At 35.7% G+C, this 17,559-nt stretch overlaps 1 protein-coding gene across 5 annotated transcripts in view; it reads right to left on the bottom strand.

The window, feature by feature from the left end:
- The window catches only part of LOC107322334 (multidrug resistance-associated protein 1-like), a 36,571-nt gene that overhangs the window by 9,120 nt on the left and 9,892 nt on the right, over window positions 1-17,559 (bottom strand). For 4 of the 5 annotated variants that reach the window (XM_015880260.2, XM_032448455.1, XM_015880289.2 and 1 more), the window contains 16 exons: window positions 16,592-16,657; window positions 15,808-15,945; window positions 14,976-15,122; window positions 13,675-13,759; window positions 13,522-13,588; window positions 12,297-12,423; window positions 11,549-11,725; window positions 10,891-11,058; window positions 9,645-9,831; window positions 7,458-7,527; window positions 6,486-6,543; window positions 4,984-5,203; window positions 4,402-4,556; window positions 2,895-3,050; window positions 1,833-2,032; window positions 937-1,063 (listed from right to left, as the gene is read on the bottom strand). In XM_015880260.2, coding sequence (XP_015735746.1) covers window positions 937-1,063; window positions 1,833-2,032; window positions 2,895-3,050; window positions 4,402-4,556; window positions 4,984-5,203; window positions 6,486-6,543; window positions 7,458-7,527; window positions 9,645-9,831; window positions 10,891-11,058; window positions 11,549-11,725; window positions 12,297-12,423; window positions 13,522-13,588; window positions 13,675-13,759; window positions 14,976-15,122; window positions 15,808-15,945; window positions 16,592-16,657 — 2,148 coding nt within the window. The remainder of the gene's footprint in view (window positions 1-936; window positions 1,064-1,832; window positions 2,033-2,894; window positions 3,051-4,401; window positions 4,557-4,983; window positions 5,204-6,485; window positions 6,544-7,457; window positions 7,528-9,644; window positions 9,832-10,890; window positions 11,059-11,548; window positions 11,726-12,296; window positions 12,424-13,521; window positions 13,589-13,674; window positions 13,760-14,975; window positions 15,123-15,807; window positions 15,946-16,591; window positions 16,658-17,559) is intronic. The other variant, XM_015880269.2, reaches the window with a different exon arrangement.

Raw genomic sequence — 17,559 nt, 5'->3', positions numbered from 1 at the left:
CACTTCTGTGCAGTCAAGTAAGTAACAATTCTGTCACAAAATATAGGGGAAAAAAGTAAGCCCAAAGAAGGTTTTTTTCCTTTTTTGTAAGATCCAACTATTTTGAGATGTTCCATGTAGCTAAATAAAGACTGGTGTGAATTTCATGTCAGATGAAGGTGTAACACTATGCAGTACCTGCCATTGTCATCACTGAGTACATGATGATGTAAATGACAGTTATTTAGAGAGAACAATAGAGAATGGAATTCTTGTGAATTGGGGGTGATGTGGGTATACCAGGATAGGCAATTCTCTTTCTGTTTCTCTCTTTTTTTCCTCTCTTACTTTTTCTCCCCATTTTCTCCCTATCTGTCCCCCTCCCCAGTTTCTGTTATTTCTGAAGTACTTTCCACGGTGAGAATCTGGACATTTCTAGGCTCCTAAGTATCACATAATAAAGAAATTCTGGATGTTTTAGTCTGAGTATACGCGATACTTAAAACTTACTTAAATTAGCAACCTATCAGTACAGTTCAACTTACTACAGAGCACTTTTCTAATGTAGCTCTCACAAATTTTTTTACAGGCACAATGCAAAAAGTAAATGATTTTGATAAACTTTTAAGTAAGCATCCCCATACAATGTTCAGTAAATGAAGAAGAGCAAGAAATCAAATATGAAATATAGTTACATATGACTTGGTTTCTTACTCTTGACTTAACGTAATAGTTAATGTAACACACAATACACAGTCTGATTAACTTGATTTTTAAATATATTCTAATAATTCTTATATCTTCTAAATTCACAGTGGAAAAGTAATTACTGTGAAGCTTCCCAGAATTAAAGGAACTTCAAGGAAGTTCAACTTCTTTGTACCTATTCTTCTCTTTTCATATTCCCTGTTTTCATATGGAATGTGATAGCAGCAAAAAAATTATTCCATGACTTACATTTAGAGCGTATGATATTGATAAACCCACTGTAGAAGAACTCACTGCATTTCCAGCCAGTACTACAAACAGTGCAGCAAAGAACACCATTAAATTTCCTAGAAATTCAAGCCTGACAGATAGCCACCTGCAGTAAACAAGGCAAAGAAAGTGAGTTATCATAATTTTTTTTTTCTTTGACTGCAGTGAACATACCGCTAATATAATGGCTCTTCTAGAGCTGTGTCTCAACTTTCAGAGAAGGTATGTACCACCACTTAATTTTACAGATGATCTGGGAAGGGAATATGATGTCTAAAACAAGTAGCACAGTTAAGAACAAAATGCAGTCTCTTCACAAATGACTGATTTCTCTTCACTACACATATGGCTTTCCCACTCTTCCCATCCAGATAAGATTCAGTTACATGATTGAAAACTATAATTAAAAATCTTCTCCATGCTAATCTCTACCTGTAACTGAACTGAATCAGAAAGGGGGAGGAGAAATGTTCTTATTCCCTTAAACTTGATATTCCACTTTCAGATCTGTAGGTATAGGCCAAGTTACTACCACATGAACCACTGCAATATAAAATTCATTTGATTATAAGCTTGTTTGAGGAAGAATTAATTGTAATACAGTACATAGTCCATGTTTATAATCTATCTGTACACTTTTGTTGTTGGTATTCTCATCTTAAACAGTACATGCATACTTTCTATTAACCTGCTAGTTTCCGGTATACAAAGAGGGAATCATCCTAGTGCTAAGACATCATCTGTGCATTCATTACAAAGGACTCTTGATTCTTATTCTTATCCCATTCCTCAAATAGATTTACTACGACCAAAGGAAACACAATGATTGTAGAATTCTACAGGCAAAGGTCTCAGTCAGAGGTGCTGTAAAGTACCTGTTTGAGATGACATTGTTGTAGAAATAAACCAAATTCTCATATACAACATCGTTATTTTTTCTAATGAATCTCTCCTGGTGGCCAAATGCTCTGATTGTTGATCCTCCAAGGATAGTCTCCGTGAAGTGGGAGATGACAGGAGAATGTGATGCACCTGCTAGCCGTCGAATTTGTCGTGAGCTCGCTATGTAATATCGCTAATCAAATAGTACAGAAAAAAAAGCAGACATTTTAACTTGTTATGGTTTCCTTTACATTATTTAACATTATTTTAAATATTTTTTTTCCAGTTCTTCTAAAGCAGTTAAGTAATTCCTGTAAATGCTACATATGAAGAAATTGGAAAAAAATTACACCAACATTTTAATACTGAAAAATGCAATATGTCTTACTGGCAAGGCTGAATTAAAAGCAGACTATTTCCAAATTATCTAACAATTGTGCAATACAACAAGAGGCACAAAGCAACTAAATAAAATTTCCATGTAAACTTGAAAAGCAGAATGCTCTGTTCCTCATTCACATGAAAATTGTCTTTTACTTCTTTAATGTAATAATGCCTGTATTCAAATTCCTTAGCAGACATTGAATCCAGGCCCTCTTTTCTTTCATCTATGTATGTTCTTATTTTAAGAATACTGAAGGACTTAATTACACACTGTACTTTGAGCCTCAAGAAACAGGAATGCAACCTTTAGTCTTTGCAAACCATTATCTTTTAAGTTTCTCCATAGCACAACTGACACCTTGGTCAAAAAAAAGCAGCAAAGGTAACAAGGCATCACTCTACTTTTACATCAATATTGTATCTGTCTAAGAAAAGAAATCTAAGGAGAAAAATAGAAATTGTTAAAAGTTCCCAAGCACTACAGGATATATTCAAGGACTGTTCTAATTTCTTTTTAAGAAGCTGGAAGATTTCTTAATGAGAGTAAATTTAGATGCATTCTGTAGACTTTTTTTCCACTGTGAGTAATAATTTAAGCCTGTATCATTGGATATTTTGGAAATCCTACATAGGCACATCTAGAAAAGCTAATAAAGGCTTGATGAACTTACTTGGATAATAAAATACAAGTATCCCAGGGGAATAACTACCATTATGAACAGTGGTGAGGAAAATGTTATAACTAGAATGGTTCCAACAACATCTAGCATACAGTTCAGCCAAGTTCGTAAGTAATAATGAAAACGTATGTCCACTATAAATAAGTCCTGTAACAATGAACAGAAGAATCAATGTTTTTGAGTAAATTTTGCTACTACATCAAGCTAGAACATCCTCAGTATACGTTAGTAGGATTGTCCCCCACCTGATTACATCCTAATTAAATATATTCATATATCAATATTATTTTTCTAAATGTGAAGTAGATACAACAGCTTTTAGAGTACTCACAATATGTCAGAGAACAGGCTTTTCTATGTAAGCCTCATAATAACTCTGAAGTGTACTGAAATGATCTCCTACTGTACACCAAAACAGTAATTTAAACCTTGTTTATAACATAATGCTTCTAAAAAACAGGCTTTATTGAAACCCGTATCAACTGACTTCTTAGTGTTTAAAACACAGCTGGCCTCAGCTCTATTCTAAAATACACAGCCCTCACCAGTTACTGCATTTGGATTAATCTGTCATACGCTACAACAATCTGAACAATCTATTTATCACAAGACTAGAAAGTATTAAAGTCGTAGTAAATAACATTTGTCTGTATAATAAGAAGTTCCAACTCAATTCTAAGTGCTCCAAAAACCAAACAAAAAACACCAGAAAATAGCATTCACTGTAAGTCTATATATACTAGAGAATGTGAACTGATGTATTCATTGCTTTTGGCAATTACATCCAGTTCTGATATGCAATAAATAAATAAATAAATAAATAAATAAATAAATAAATAAATAAATAAAATCACAGAGCTACTTATTAAAAAAGTAGATTAGATTTAGGTCTGGTAAACTCATTGCACTGTGAGAGTACAATTTGACAAACGGCATCCTAATGATCACAGACACAGTCTATACAACTTTTGCCAACAATATCTTTTGAATATATTTTGAGAATTTTGCATGAAAATAGCTAGACATTTCTGTAAGTTCTTATGCAGTTGTATGGGAAATTGGTAATCAGAGCCTGAACTTCTGATTAACCAGCTGAGGAGAGTGTCAGGTCAGCTGTGGGAGCACAGGTGAGAATAATCTAGCTGTGCTCCTGGAAGGGGTGGAGCTTGACTCCACCTCTTCTAGACCTCATTTAAGGGCTGACCACTAAAGCAGCATCTCTTGGATATCACTCCTTGGTGGAGATTGCCTCGGTGTTTCCCAGCAGACTGAAGGCTTCCATATGGGTGAGTTTTTCCAGTAAATAACCTTTTGGATAATTACTACCATCTTTATGTTATTGTCACCATGCAGCAGTGAAACAGCTTTCGATCATTAGATACTGCATTCATTTACTCTGATATATTTTATTTTTTAACAGTACTAAACAGGATTAAAGCTGTAGTCACTCAAGCTTCGATTTCTTAAAACAGAAAATACTCATGAATTTTCCATTTACCTTTGTGAATCTATTGATGATCTGACCCACTGGATTAGTTTCAAAATGCTGAAGAGGAAGGTGCAATACACTGTCCAGCAACTGATGATGTAGTGTCCTAGAAGCAGCAAGGGAGCCCTGGGTGAGTACGTAGGCACTGCAGCAAACAAGCAGACCTTGGGAATGGATAAAGTGAAAGACAGTCTTGAATGGTAGGGTTGGGAGAGGATTTAACATCATAACTTGGTTTCAACAAGTTTTTGTACTGGTATTTTGTAGAAAAATTTTACTTCTTTGTAAGCATGTCCTCCCTACAATTAGGTATCAAGCTAGCACACTTCCCTCCCTAACATGCTAACACACATAGCTTCATTTGGTTACATTCAGATGTTCTAAGTTAACTCACAGAAGTATCAAAGTTAAAAAGCATTTTCAACACTGCTGTGTATCTATTCTACTGCTCCTCTCCCAGGCTAAACAACCGCATCATACTGCACATAATTCTGTTTATGGAACAACTAGCTTTATTTCTCTAGTAATAAACATTTTGGTAGATCAAAGCTGGCAGGTGGTGGTATATCAGTCATAAATGCTCACACTTACCTTGTAAGAGTCCCAAAAGCCCATAAACACCAAGTTTGTAATTTCTTGACTGTTGCCATTCTGTGAAATCACTGACTTTTGCTGTCTCTGCAGTCCAGGAGCTAAGCCACAGATTTTGCCCAATGGCTAGTGCATTTTGTCCTAAGCAAGCAGCCATGGCTAGCCACATCCATCGCCAGCTGAACGCTTGGAGGTATTTTAAAACAACTGACATTTTCATCTGAATTATAAAAAATATTGTTAATAATAATAGGAATTACTTGTGAAAACAATATCACTGTTGAAGACAAATAGATATTACACAGTGGGAACCGAATATATTAAACTCACAATAAATTTCTTCTTCTTAAATCTGATGACTAAGGTATATAAAATCATAGTGCTAAAACATTTCACCATCAACTGCATTGTGTTTTTTAATCATATGTATCCTAGGCAACCTTGCTTGTGACACTTTGTAGTGACAGACTTCAATAATCTCAGGCAGATTATTAAACAGATAAGTAATCAAAGAACACGCCACCACTGCTACCGCCAACAGAAACTAAACAGGAAACCAAGAAAAACTTAGTGTGAAGTTTATTTAAAGCAAATATTACTTCTGTTCATCACTGTAGACATTTTAAAACTGCTTCTTTTTTTCTCCAGGGAGGTGGTTGAAGTGCCATCCCTGGATGTCTTTAAGAGCTGTTTGGACGTGGTGCTCAGATTTAGCAGAGTGTCTTTAGAGTTAGGGTGATATGGTTAGGTTGTGGTTGGACTTGATGATCTTCAAGGTCTTTTCCAACCTGGGTAATTCTATGATTCTTCAGACTACTGAAGCCAAGGGAATTTGTGATAGCAGGATAGGATTTCCGTCATCTCTGTAGATGAAGTTATCTGGCAGAAACTCGGGCTAACAGAAAGGTAGAAGTGATAGCAGCAGTAGAGTTTCTGTGCCTATCATCTCTGCCTTCATGCCAGAAACTCAGTTCTCCTCCACATCCCTGCTCTTATGTTATTTCCTAGGATGTTTTGATCTTCTCCACATTCTACTTCACTTGTTTTTTCCCCTCTCCCTAGAAGCTAGCAAATAATCTATTTATTTATTCAGGACTATAGAAAGTGCAGTTCTAACACAAAACAGCACTGCGGGACTATTAAATAACATGCAAAATTTCTAGTCTCTGCACCAGCACACGGGTATTTAAACCTCCTTAAAATGAGACAGAGACTTTCTTCCAAAGTAAAATCTTTTAAATGTCTTCTTTCCAAAACATGGAAAACAGACAGAACCTAAATATAATATAAAAGTAAAGCCTGTAGCAGGTCATAAAAATATAAAATGTCAGGGAAAGTTTTTGAAGATCAATAAAAAAATATTTTTAGAAAAAGATTTATTTTAAATGCAGTGATTAAATGCCAGGCAACCTTAACAAGGAAGAAGATAGAAAAATAATATTAAAAAAAAAAATAACAAAACAAACACAAATACCAGACTTTTTTCTATTACTGATACTTACACCACCAGTGGCAACTCTTTCTTTATTCTTTTTGAGTATTTTCCAATGATCTGAAGAACTGCAAGTAAGAAACACACTTTCCAGTCTCCTTGTAAACCACAAAAATATATCCATTTTTATCCAAGTATAAAAATGTATACTATGAAATCCTGCAAAGTTTTCTTTCTTGCAGACATGCAATCTGCTCTTTGCTGTTCTAATTTTTCGTTTAAGTAGCTTCATCATCAGAGGACCAGACTAGGTACATACTTTTCATTTATTGTGCAGAGAAAGCTCAGTTTTATCTGCATGTGACAATACAAACTGCCCCTGCAGCTAGAAATGTAATACCACTGTTTTCTAAGGCATGCAAGCATGCTGCTACTTGGATCTCAGTACTTGTCTGGGCCAAAGAATAGGGCTTATTATTTGCCATAACTGTTCCTACTACATACGGACCAAGGTGACTGAGCTCAAATGCCCTCCATTGCCTTTGTTTATTTGGTGAAGTCTGTTCTACTCTGGGGAGCTCTGCACTATCTCCTGCCCAACAGATATGACAAGAATGTGCACTTCAAATTGATCAAGGTGCTCGTTGACACTTTCATACTTTAAAGATTGTGAGTTTTCTTAAAGATGGAAAATGAAAAAATCAACATGGAAAAAACAACATAAACAACTTGTCAATATACCTGGAAGTTGAACTGCTGCCAGGGCTGAAACTTCCCTTCACTCCCACTTAACATACTTTAGACAGGGTAGCAGCCCATGAACTAGACCCCCTGAACTCACACAGCACATCAACTGCACTTCTTTCATATATACCAGAAGATGAGCTCCAAGTACATGCTCTGCAGCCAACTGCTAATGGGACATTTAGTCTTAACTCATGTTTACAGTGTGGAGGGTAACAACATAGCCTTCAGTATAAGAACTTAGGGTTGCTCTAGAATTGCATCAGATCAGCAATGGCTGTTGTTTTTTAACACTTACTGCTTGGTTTTCAACAACTCTCTTTGCTGCAGACTCCTCCCTAGTTGACACTCTTCTTTTGAAGAACTCTCTATAAAAGCAAAAAATAATAAAATCATTTCAATTCTTATCAACGAGTAGATGGGCACAGTGAAAGGATCCAGAAATAAAAAGGAAACAAAGTGATGAATGAATGTTCTTTAAGTTATGAATCCTGTAAGTCAAACTAATCTTGAGACAAGACAGACATGAGGTGCCCTTGCAGCCCGGAAAACAAACTGTTTCCTGAGTTGCATCAGAAGAAGCATGACCAGCAGGGTAAGGGAGACGATCCTGCCCCTCTGTTCTGGTGAGACCTCACCTGGAGTGCTCTGTGCAGATGTGGAGTCCTGAGGACAGGAGAGACACAGACCTGTTGGAGCACATCCAGAGGAGGGCCACAGAAGTGTTCCAAGGGATGGAACACCTCTAGTATGAGAACAGGCTAAGAGAGCTGGGGCTGTTCAGCCTGGAGAAGGCCCCAGGGAGATCTGAGAGAGGCCCTCCACTATCTAAAGGAGGGCTGTCAGAAAGGGACAGACTCTTTGGCAGGGTCTCTTGTGGTAGGATAAGAGGAAATGTTTCAAACTAAAAGAGGGGAGATTTAGAACAGATATAAGGAATTATTTTTTTTTTACAATAATGATAGTGAAATTCAGGAACAGGTTGCCCAGAGAAGTGCCCTGTCCCTGGAGGCATCCAAGGTTTAAGCTTGACAGGGCTCTGAGCAGCCTGATGTAGCTGTTAGTCCCTCCCTGTTCATTGCAGGGGACTAGATGACTTTTAAAGGTCCCTTACAACTCAAACAATTTTATGACTTAAAATAAAGTACTAAAACTATGGCAGCACATAAATTTCCCTCCTAGTATGAAGAAGTTAAAAAGCATATTAAAAAATAAAAAAAATTTTAAAAATTGCAACACTACAGTTTGCTTGAACATCTGAAAGAAGCAACTTATTGTTTAACTTATGTTTAACAATAGTTAAACATACTGTCAAAGCTTCAGAAAGGAAGTGCTATTCTGTATCTTCTACTAGGGTATCTTCACTGAAACAGAGAAACCTACAGTCAATCTCAACTCTGCCCTTAGTGAAAATATTACTTTGTAACTCCCTACAAGCATTAAGATTAGTGTTTACCTCAAAATATTCTTGCAACTTAGCTGAAGAACTGAGCTTGTGGTTTGTGTGTTAACAAAATAAAATGGTGCATTTTTTAAGAATGGATATTTTGTCTTCATAATTCATGTAATTTATGTTAACAGATCTGTAAAGACATAGTTATGATTTCTACACTGATCCATCCTTATGAATGTACCTCTGCTGAATAATTTTGTACCAGAAAACACTGAATACTGTTTTTATGCCTTGTTACTCTGGTTCCCTTCACCACTCTTTACTCACTCTTCGTGGCTAGTTCATGTTTTTTCACATCACCATCTCTACAGCCAACCCAGGCCTGCTTCCTGCTACCTCTTGCAAATCTGCTGTTCTGTCTTTCCCCTCCTCCCCATCAAATCTCAGTAAATATTTGAGAGTGGTGGCTCCCGTATAGGGTCTGAGGAGCAGATACTGAACAATCAGGGTGAAGAACTGAATCTGAAACCATTTGCAGATGGTTTGCAAATGTGTTTTTTTCAAGATACTAAGTGATTTTTGTTTGTTTATGCTGTCTCTTAAGAGTGTCTCTTGAGTACCAAAAGCTTCATTTATTTACCTTCTACAAATGGATAATATTTTCCTATGCCCTCTACCTTGATTAGACATCAGTCTAAGGTGAAAGAAATGGGAAGCGTCCAGTATAAGTCATTGACACTTGAAGACAAATTTGAAATGTCCTTTAGATGTTTATTGAAGAACAGAACCTTAAGAGAATCAAGTAATTTAGCAAAGTATTAAATCAGTATGTAAAAGCAAAAACAGCTGCATAAGGCAGCTTGATCGTACATCCTTTAATTGAAAGAGTAAGTCAGTCATTTGATCTCAGAGAATTAAAGCCTGAATTCTATTTTAATTCCAACCAATAATTTTGTATCAAAACATGTATGGAAGTGTTTTACATTTTCCAGAAATTATTCAGTTTGTTACATGGAGGGGAAGAGAAATATTCTGGGAAGCCTGAATGAAAAGGAAAAATACTAAATAAATACACTACACAAATGTTCTCACCTTCATTTGGGGTTGTCTTTTCACTTCTGTTCTCGGTACTGAAGAACTGAATAAGCTCAACGAATTTAGCTCTCTTTGAAACGAGTTCCTGGTAGCTCCCCAGTTCACCTATTTTCCCCTCTTCCATTACTATTATAAGATCAGCATGAGGCAGGAGTGTTAAGTTATGTGTCACCAAAACACGAGTCTGAAACACAATGTTTTCCATTTCATCACTTAAAAACAAAGCAAGTATTAAAAGTAGGCATTTTATTAATATAACAGTTGAATTTTTCTTGGATTTTACTTGTTTATCTACCTTAATACTACTATCTTTTTTTTTTCTTTCTTTTTTTTTTTTTTTTAACATCTTTACTACATTTCTCCTTAAATTGCCAAGTCAAATAGTTTATGCTTATAGCTGTTTCTTATTACTTGTACTTACCTGTTTCTTACTATGCATCTTGTGTTCAGGAATGGTTTAGATTTAATCATAAAGAGAAAAGGCAGATACTACAGCTGTTAACATACTAGATATAGTTTCACAGTCTTACTGTTATATCTGCCAAGAAGCCTGTCATTACTTGAGCTCTTCTTTCTTTCTGTTACCTATCACCCATGAAGCAAGCAAAGTAAGAAAAGAGGAAAGGTAGGGATGGGAAGTGAAAGAGATGTACTTTGTAATATGTATTCATAATTGGGAAGCATTTCACAACGATACATATCTTTTGCAGGAATAAGCTTGCATCAGGAGCAATCTGCACTAATTCATACAATCATCTTACCTTCCAACATTAACAGTTCTTACACAGAAGAACTTATTTCCTCTGATTCCCCTTTCTTTTGTGGAACTTCTTCAGTTAACAAGCCTTTCTTTCTATAATCTCTATTGGCTGTAACTTCTTCACAGCAGCAAAGCATCAAGAGTACCCACAATGGGTTCCATCTTAATTTGCCTTGCTATGAACATCACTGCACTCCTCAACAACTGTCAGCAAAGTGGAAATGAACAAATGTCATAAAACTCAAATCTCCGGGTCATGCCAGCTTTCTCTGCCTTTTTTTTCAGTCTGTGCTATGGCCACTTGATAGGCTTCAGAATTATAGATTCAGCTGTGTTTTTTGTTAATTCCCTTTACTCAGAATAATTTTCAACACAATAGGTAAGAGATGAACTTATGCAGAATGACTAAAAGAATGCAATTATGTCAGTTGAATTGTACAAATCAGTTAATCTCCAATTTAAGAAGCAGCCTCCCTGCTTTACCTTGCCTTTTAAGAGACCTGAAGGCCCAATGAGCTTCTCAAAAAGGTGTTTTCCAACATGTACATCTACAGCAGATAGAGGGTCATCCAGAAGATACAAGTCGGCATTGCTGTATACAGCTCTAGCAAGACTCACTCTCTGTTTCTGCCCTCCACTTATGTTGACACCCTAAAAAAAAAAAATAATAAAAGGAAGCCAAAACAATCCATATTTTAATGCAAAATACTACAAAAACAAGATTATCACAGGCAATTTGTTGTAATTTTTTTCAGATATCTAAGGTAAATTTTGTTAAACAGAAAAGTTATAAGTTAGATTTTCAAGTAATTAAAGTTTGTCCTTTGTTGATTAACTTACCATTCCAAAACGGGCAAATGTAATGTACCATGTTAACTACTATTTACAGGCATTACTTACAGTATATGAGGAACCCTTGGAAAAAAAAGAGCTGACTCAAACGTCTGCACAGAAAAGAGCCATTTTAAAATTTAGTGAGAATTCAGAACTTGAACAGAAGTTCAAAGCTAAGTAAGGAGTTGAGCTGTATGTACTTGCTTGAGCACTGAATAGTCCTGTAAATTATCAAGTGGATCATAGATAAAAACAAAAAAGCCACAACTTAAATTATCAAATAATTTCTGACATGTCAAATTCTCACCCTTTCACCAATCTCTGTTTGATCTCCATTGGGTAACTGTTCCAAATCTGGCAGCAAAGCACAAGACTCTAAAACAAGCTCGTAGTATGATCTATTTAGATCTGTGCCAAAGAGAATGTTTTCCTGTAAACTTCCATTTTGAATCCAAGCTTGCTGAGCAAGGTAAGCCACTGAACCCTAAATAAAAAGAATTGAAAATACATGTTATTTGGGCTTTCTGAACACACAAAAAATAGTCTTTAAATATATGTTTGCTATTATAGCTTTATCTCAAAGTAACCAGACAATACTTACATAACTCAAACATTATTAAAGTTTTAAAATAAGATAATAAATACAATCTATTGAGTATACTACACACTATACAACAGCTTGCCTCTCATTACTATCGGTGTACATACTTTTATTAAACCTGACAGAGCTGAGACTTACACTGTGCAAAGTCTTTTAGGAAAAGATCTCAGGGACAATCAGGGACATCCATTCTAAGATATAAGATGTAAGAAATGAGAATAGCTTTGCAATTTCTTACTTGGACTGAAACAAATTAAAAATATTTATACAGTTAATTTTTCTTTGAAGATAAGAGATTCAAGAAAGCAGTACTTCTAAGCTTCTATTGCCAGTATTTTTATAGTCACAAATAGATGAAAAGGAAAAGCTGCACTTTGAAAATAAATTCTGCTTAATTTATTCAGTGGTTAGTGAGTTAGGGTGGGACGATCGAGGGACAGACTGACAATCTTACTCTCCTATGAACTGTTCCTTCAAGTTTCTCCATTTCTCCAAGAAGAGCAGAAAGAAAAGATGATTTTCCAGATCCAACCTGTCCCACAACAGCAACTAAAGAGCCTTCAGGTATACTGACATTCAAGCTGGAAATATTGAGGAAGAAATTAGTTATCCTCTTCATAAATACTGCATCATGTTTATGATGTGGTCACTGTAAGAAAGAAATACTGTTACACCCTCAGAACAATGAGAAATCAGTTCATCAGTTTACATATCTTTTGATAAGCAATAATGAGAATAAATGTACTTGTCAGCTGATTAAGAGCTTGTGCACTCACCTTGTCACAACACAATTAAATGGCAGAACATGTAACCAGTAAGTGAATTCATTCTTCTCAGGCCTGTAGCTGACTTTCTACCTTACTCAGACAATGAACTGCTAGACTTCTCATGTAGCATCTGCTACAATATGTGAAAAACATTTGAGTATTAAAAGGCTGTCCCTCATCCTCTGCATATTTTGCTAGAAAAATAAGTATAATCTGATCTTGCATGTTTGTATACAAGGAGGTCACTTGCTCCATCTGTACTCCATGCTATGTGAATTTAAGCATGTACAGATTTGAACATCCTATGCTAAGATAAACACATTTCCTTCAGATCGGAGTCTAAAGCACAAAGGTTAAGAAAAACACAGAGATGATATGAGACTTCAATTAAGGCTGGTGGAAGTAGTTTATACCTGGATACTACACTTCAGGCTACAATGTCTGAGATGTGGACACCCATGCCATATCAGAAGTAATCTCTTCTAACCTTGAGATTAATAGGGCAGACAGCACAGTAAGAGAGTTAGACTGGGTAGGCTGTAACCTTCTCAGCTGCCCTAGTAAAATTTATCAGAGTCTCAAACAGAGTCTTCACTAGAGCTTGTTTACTCCATTTCCTTAGTAACACTCCAATGAATGCACTGTGTAGCAGTTTAAACATAGTTGAATTCACACCTAAGAAATGACTCACTAAGATGCTGGGGAATCACATACTATGTGATTTTTCTTGGAGCATGAAGGAATCCAGGTCAGATCTGACTTTCCAAGAGGATTATGTGGGATACTCTGGAAATAATAATATGTGCTCCTTCTGGTACCTTCATCATGAACTAGTGTTAATCAGTATACAACAATCCTGAAAAACATGTCACATTTAGCTAACAGAGCTCATAAAAACAATAAATATCTTACTTTTTTAAGACTGGCAGGCCATTTTTCTCCCAGCAGAAAGAAGCACCAATAAGCTCAACAGCATGGTCTATCGTAGTAAGGAAAAAAGAGCAGAATTGCTAATCCATTCCCTCAGCTGAGATTCTTAAATGCAAATGAGTAACTCCTGCTTACTTCCACTGTAGTTTGTATCAACATCTTCAGGGTTAAGATCCTCAGCGAACAGAAAATCCTCTAAACGGCTCAGAGAAACTTTGGTCTGCAAGAAGAACATAAACATAGATAGCATGCACAACATGCCTGTGATACCTGAATTCTTAAATAAAACATTAAAGTACTCTAGACAGTATGGAAAGACTTATTCTTTTTTTTTTTTTCTTAAAGACATTCAAAAGAGGGCATTCAGGTGTTTAAAAACTTACTTTGTTTAAAGTACTAAACAAACTAAAGACACAAATAAGCATCATTTTTATTTTTCCCTGAGAGTATAATGCTTGGCAATAGTAACAAAACATGCTCAAGTTATCAATGTTAGAAGACATAGTTAATCTTTGAATGGCTGGTTCTTCCAACTCAATTAGACTGTTTTCAAAAACATATGGTGAATATATTCTTAGTGCAACAGTGTACTGTAACTATTTTCACAGAACAATGAAGACATAAAAGTATTTTACTGTGAGTGCATCATGAGCAGTCCATGACTGTGCCGTGACATAGAATGGGATGAACTTTCACTGATTTTTAAGCTGGAACTAAGCCTCAGGTAAATTTGTTTTTGATCTAACCACAGAGGATTTTTTTTTGATGCAGACCACAGAGGAAACAAAGCAGCTCAGGTAGCTGCTTTCATTGGATCCTATCCTTTCAAAAAGCTGGATTGTATAAAGCTGTGACAGTGTACATTCATAAGCAGCTCATATAATATGCTCCTAATAGAGACTTAAAAGCTAGCAGCATCCCTGCTGGTATACAATTAGAGCTGAAATTTCTTGATGGAGTACCCTCAGCAACTTTACTCCTTTTTTCTCTAATCCTTTCAGTGGTGACTGGAGAAATACACTACTATAGAGACCATGCCTCCACTTGGTACCAAGGATTCCAACACATAAGAACAGCCAAGTTATTTAAAGAGGTGCAGCCCAAATTGGTTACTTTTCACTGGACTGTGAACATGAGAAGTTGAGAGAGTAGGAGCAGAAGATGAGTCATGACTACTAAGAGATGAAAAGCCAGAAATGGAAAGCGTAGTCCCAATCAGCTGTGTCACCCCATTATCACTTGTTAAGTCTGTAAAGCACATTTTAAACATCCTTCATGCTTCTCTTACTATGAAACAGAGTGCAGTTTTATCTTAGCCAAACATAACTACAGATAATTAAATGACTTAATCATTCACAGTTACAGATGAAGCATGACAGAATATCAAAGGAGAGTAAACAGCAACTTTTTAAAGCACATACTCATAATTCATTTACCTGGGCTACAGCAGAGATCACGGATGGTAAATCAAACAAGGGTAGTCGCAAAATGTTAAACAAAGAAATAGATGTAAAAACTTTAGCAGCTGTTAAAACATTCTCCTTGTCCAGATAAAAGTAGACTCCAAACATAGACAATGAGACCTTTTAAATGAAAAAAGAAGCAAATTAATGTTATAACTAAAATTTATGCACATATAATTTTGTTTTGTTTTGCTCTGTTTGTATTTTAAAGATGTGAACTTCTATTTCTGCTCATTAGTAAGCAGGGGCTCACCTGCATCTGCTGCACTTGGCTGCAATGCTGCGTGCAGAAACAGAATTTCAGCAAGTAAAATACCTGCCTACTGCAGTTGGTCCGTCTGGATCTGTACAAAACTTTATGAAATAACTTTCCTACCTCAGGGATTGATTGATTTGATTGATTTCCCTTTGAAAACACTCAAATGATTTGTCTCATATTTATTTTTCTTTTTTTTTTTTCATTTATTTAGCAGTTATTTGAGAAAGGACTGCTAAAAATTTCAGATTGAAAATGCATTTTCTTAAAACAGAAGAAGTACAAAGTAGAATGTTTCTATTACATAGAAAACAACTGTATGATTAAAACAGCAAAATGAGCTTCAGGAGATGCAGATTTGATTTCTCACTTCTAAACAGAGTTCTCCAAAATCTTAATTAATCCATAATCTCTTTGTCTCAACCCAACCTCACCACATACTATATTTCTGAGATACTGTGAGGCAAAATTTTTGATCCATTCAGCTACTACAACAACTGGCCACATGATAAACAGTTCTGCTTGAAATAATACTTTTATAAAACAAACCATAAAAGGAATACACGTCAAGGTTAACATGGAGTAAGTTGTCAGATATCCTGATGACTTCAAAACATCCACTTCACGTTCTCTAATGTCCATGACCTTCCTTTGATATGAAGGTTCCCATGCATAAAGTTTGAGGATCTATTTGAATAAAAGGAAAAGTGGTGATCATGCTTCACAAAATAAGCTTAAGCTCCAAATGCCATTTTCAAATATTCAGCAATATCAAACTGTAAAAAACTTCAGTGTTTTATAAATAAAAGCTAGACCCAAGATAACTCAAAATCAGGTCGTTCTTACAGAATGTATGTTCTAGTTCCCCTTCATTCTACACATTTCAATATATTTCCTATGTATCATAAACAATAAATTGGTTTACTTCAGAACAGTATTAAATAACAAGTTCAAGTAGCCTGCTTTAGAAAGTATTTTCCTTACACACCAAAATTTCAGTCTGGTAAAGGTTTTTCGATAGCTATCAACACATTTTACGTTCTAATACAAAATGTGATAGTAAAATTGGGGCATAATGGGCAGCAAGGTTTTCAAGTCAAATAAATTCAGTAAACATTTTTCAAAAAAGCACTTTAAGTACACTATGTTAAAGTGTTTGTTTTTTTTTTTTAATTTTTGTGTTTTTTTTTAATTATCTGCTGAAAGATTACTCCAAGAGCCCTATTAAAAAAAAAACAAAAAACAAAAAAAAAAAACAAACTTGTCTTCAATGTTCAAAAGCTACCGAAACAAAACTAAATCTAATTCAACAGTTCATCAGTTGTGGCATTACCTTTATTCCATGTAACATTTCACTCAGTAACTTGACTTGTTGATCTGAATATTTCATCTGGCATTTCTGATTGAAAGACAACAATGTTTTTCAGTGAGGAAAATAAAAAAGTAAAATATACAGTGTACTTAGTGAATGCATATATTTTCTGCTAGTTTTGCCTGAGAAACACACCAGTGCTGCAGCTACACCATGTTCAGATATATGTGTAGTTGTACAATTCATTATATAGATAATGGACTATTAGATACATTATAGCATCTTCTTTTTTTTCCCCTAAAATATCTTACAGAGTGCTTTTTTTTTTTTTTTTTTTTTTCCCTCTGCTATCATTACTTTTTTTCTACTGAGTTTTGTTTGAGTAGGGAGACCTTTAAAACCACACAGTCTCAATCTTCCTGACGTGGGCAGGGCTGCTCCCCACCAGCACAGGCTGCCCAGTGCCCCATCCAACCTTGAGTGCCTCCAGGGATGGGGCATCAGAGCTTCTCTTGGCAGCTGTGCCTAGACCTCTCTGCCCTCTGATTAAACAATTTCCTTCTAAAATCTAATCTAAATTTTCCATCTCTTAATTTAAAACTATTCCCCCTTCTCCTCTCACTGCACTCCCTGACAAAAGCTCTCTCCCCAACTTTTCTGTAGGCCCCCTCTAAGCACTGAAATGCCATAACAGGCATCCAGTTCCCAGGCGTTCAGGAATGATAATACATTTTTGATCTTCAAAATTGCTATGCAAATACATACAAATTGCTATGTAAGTACAGACAATGAATTGATATATTATGACACCATACATATATATGGATATCAATATACGTAACATACCAAATCATCATGTTCAAGCATCAACCTAGCTACGAAGTCCATACATAAATCACATTCCTAAGCACCATATGCAGGTCTCTTAAATACCTCCAAGGATGGCAACTCCACCACTTCCTAGGGTAGCCTATTCTCATGCCTCATCA

Source organism: Coturnix japonica, chromosome 1 (genome assembly GCF_001577835.2).
Source record: "Coturnix japonica isolate 7356 chromosome 1, Coturnix japonica 2.1, whole genome shotgun sequence".
In the NCBI taxonomy this organism is placed as follows: Eukaryota; Metazoa; Chordata; class Aves; order Galliformes; family Phasianidae; genus Coturnix; species Coturnix japonica.
The sequence above is the reverse complement of the archived record's forward strand: the minus strand, read 5'-3'. Positions and strand labels throughout refer to the sequence as shown.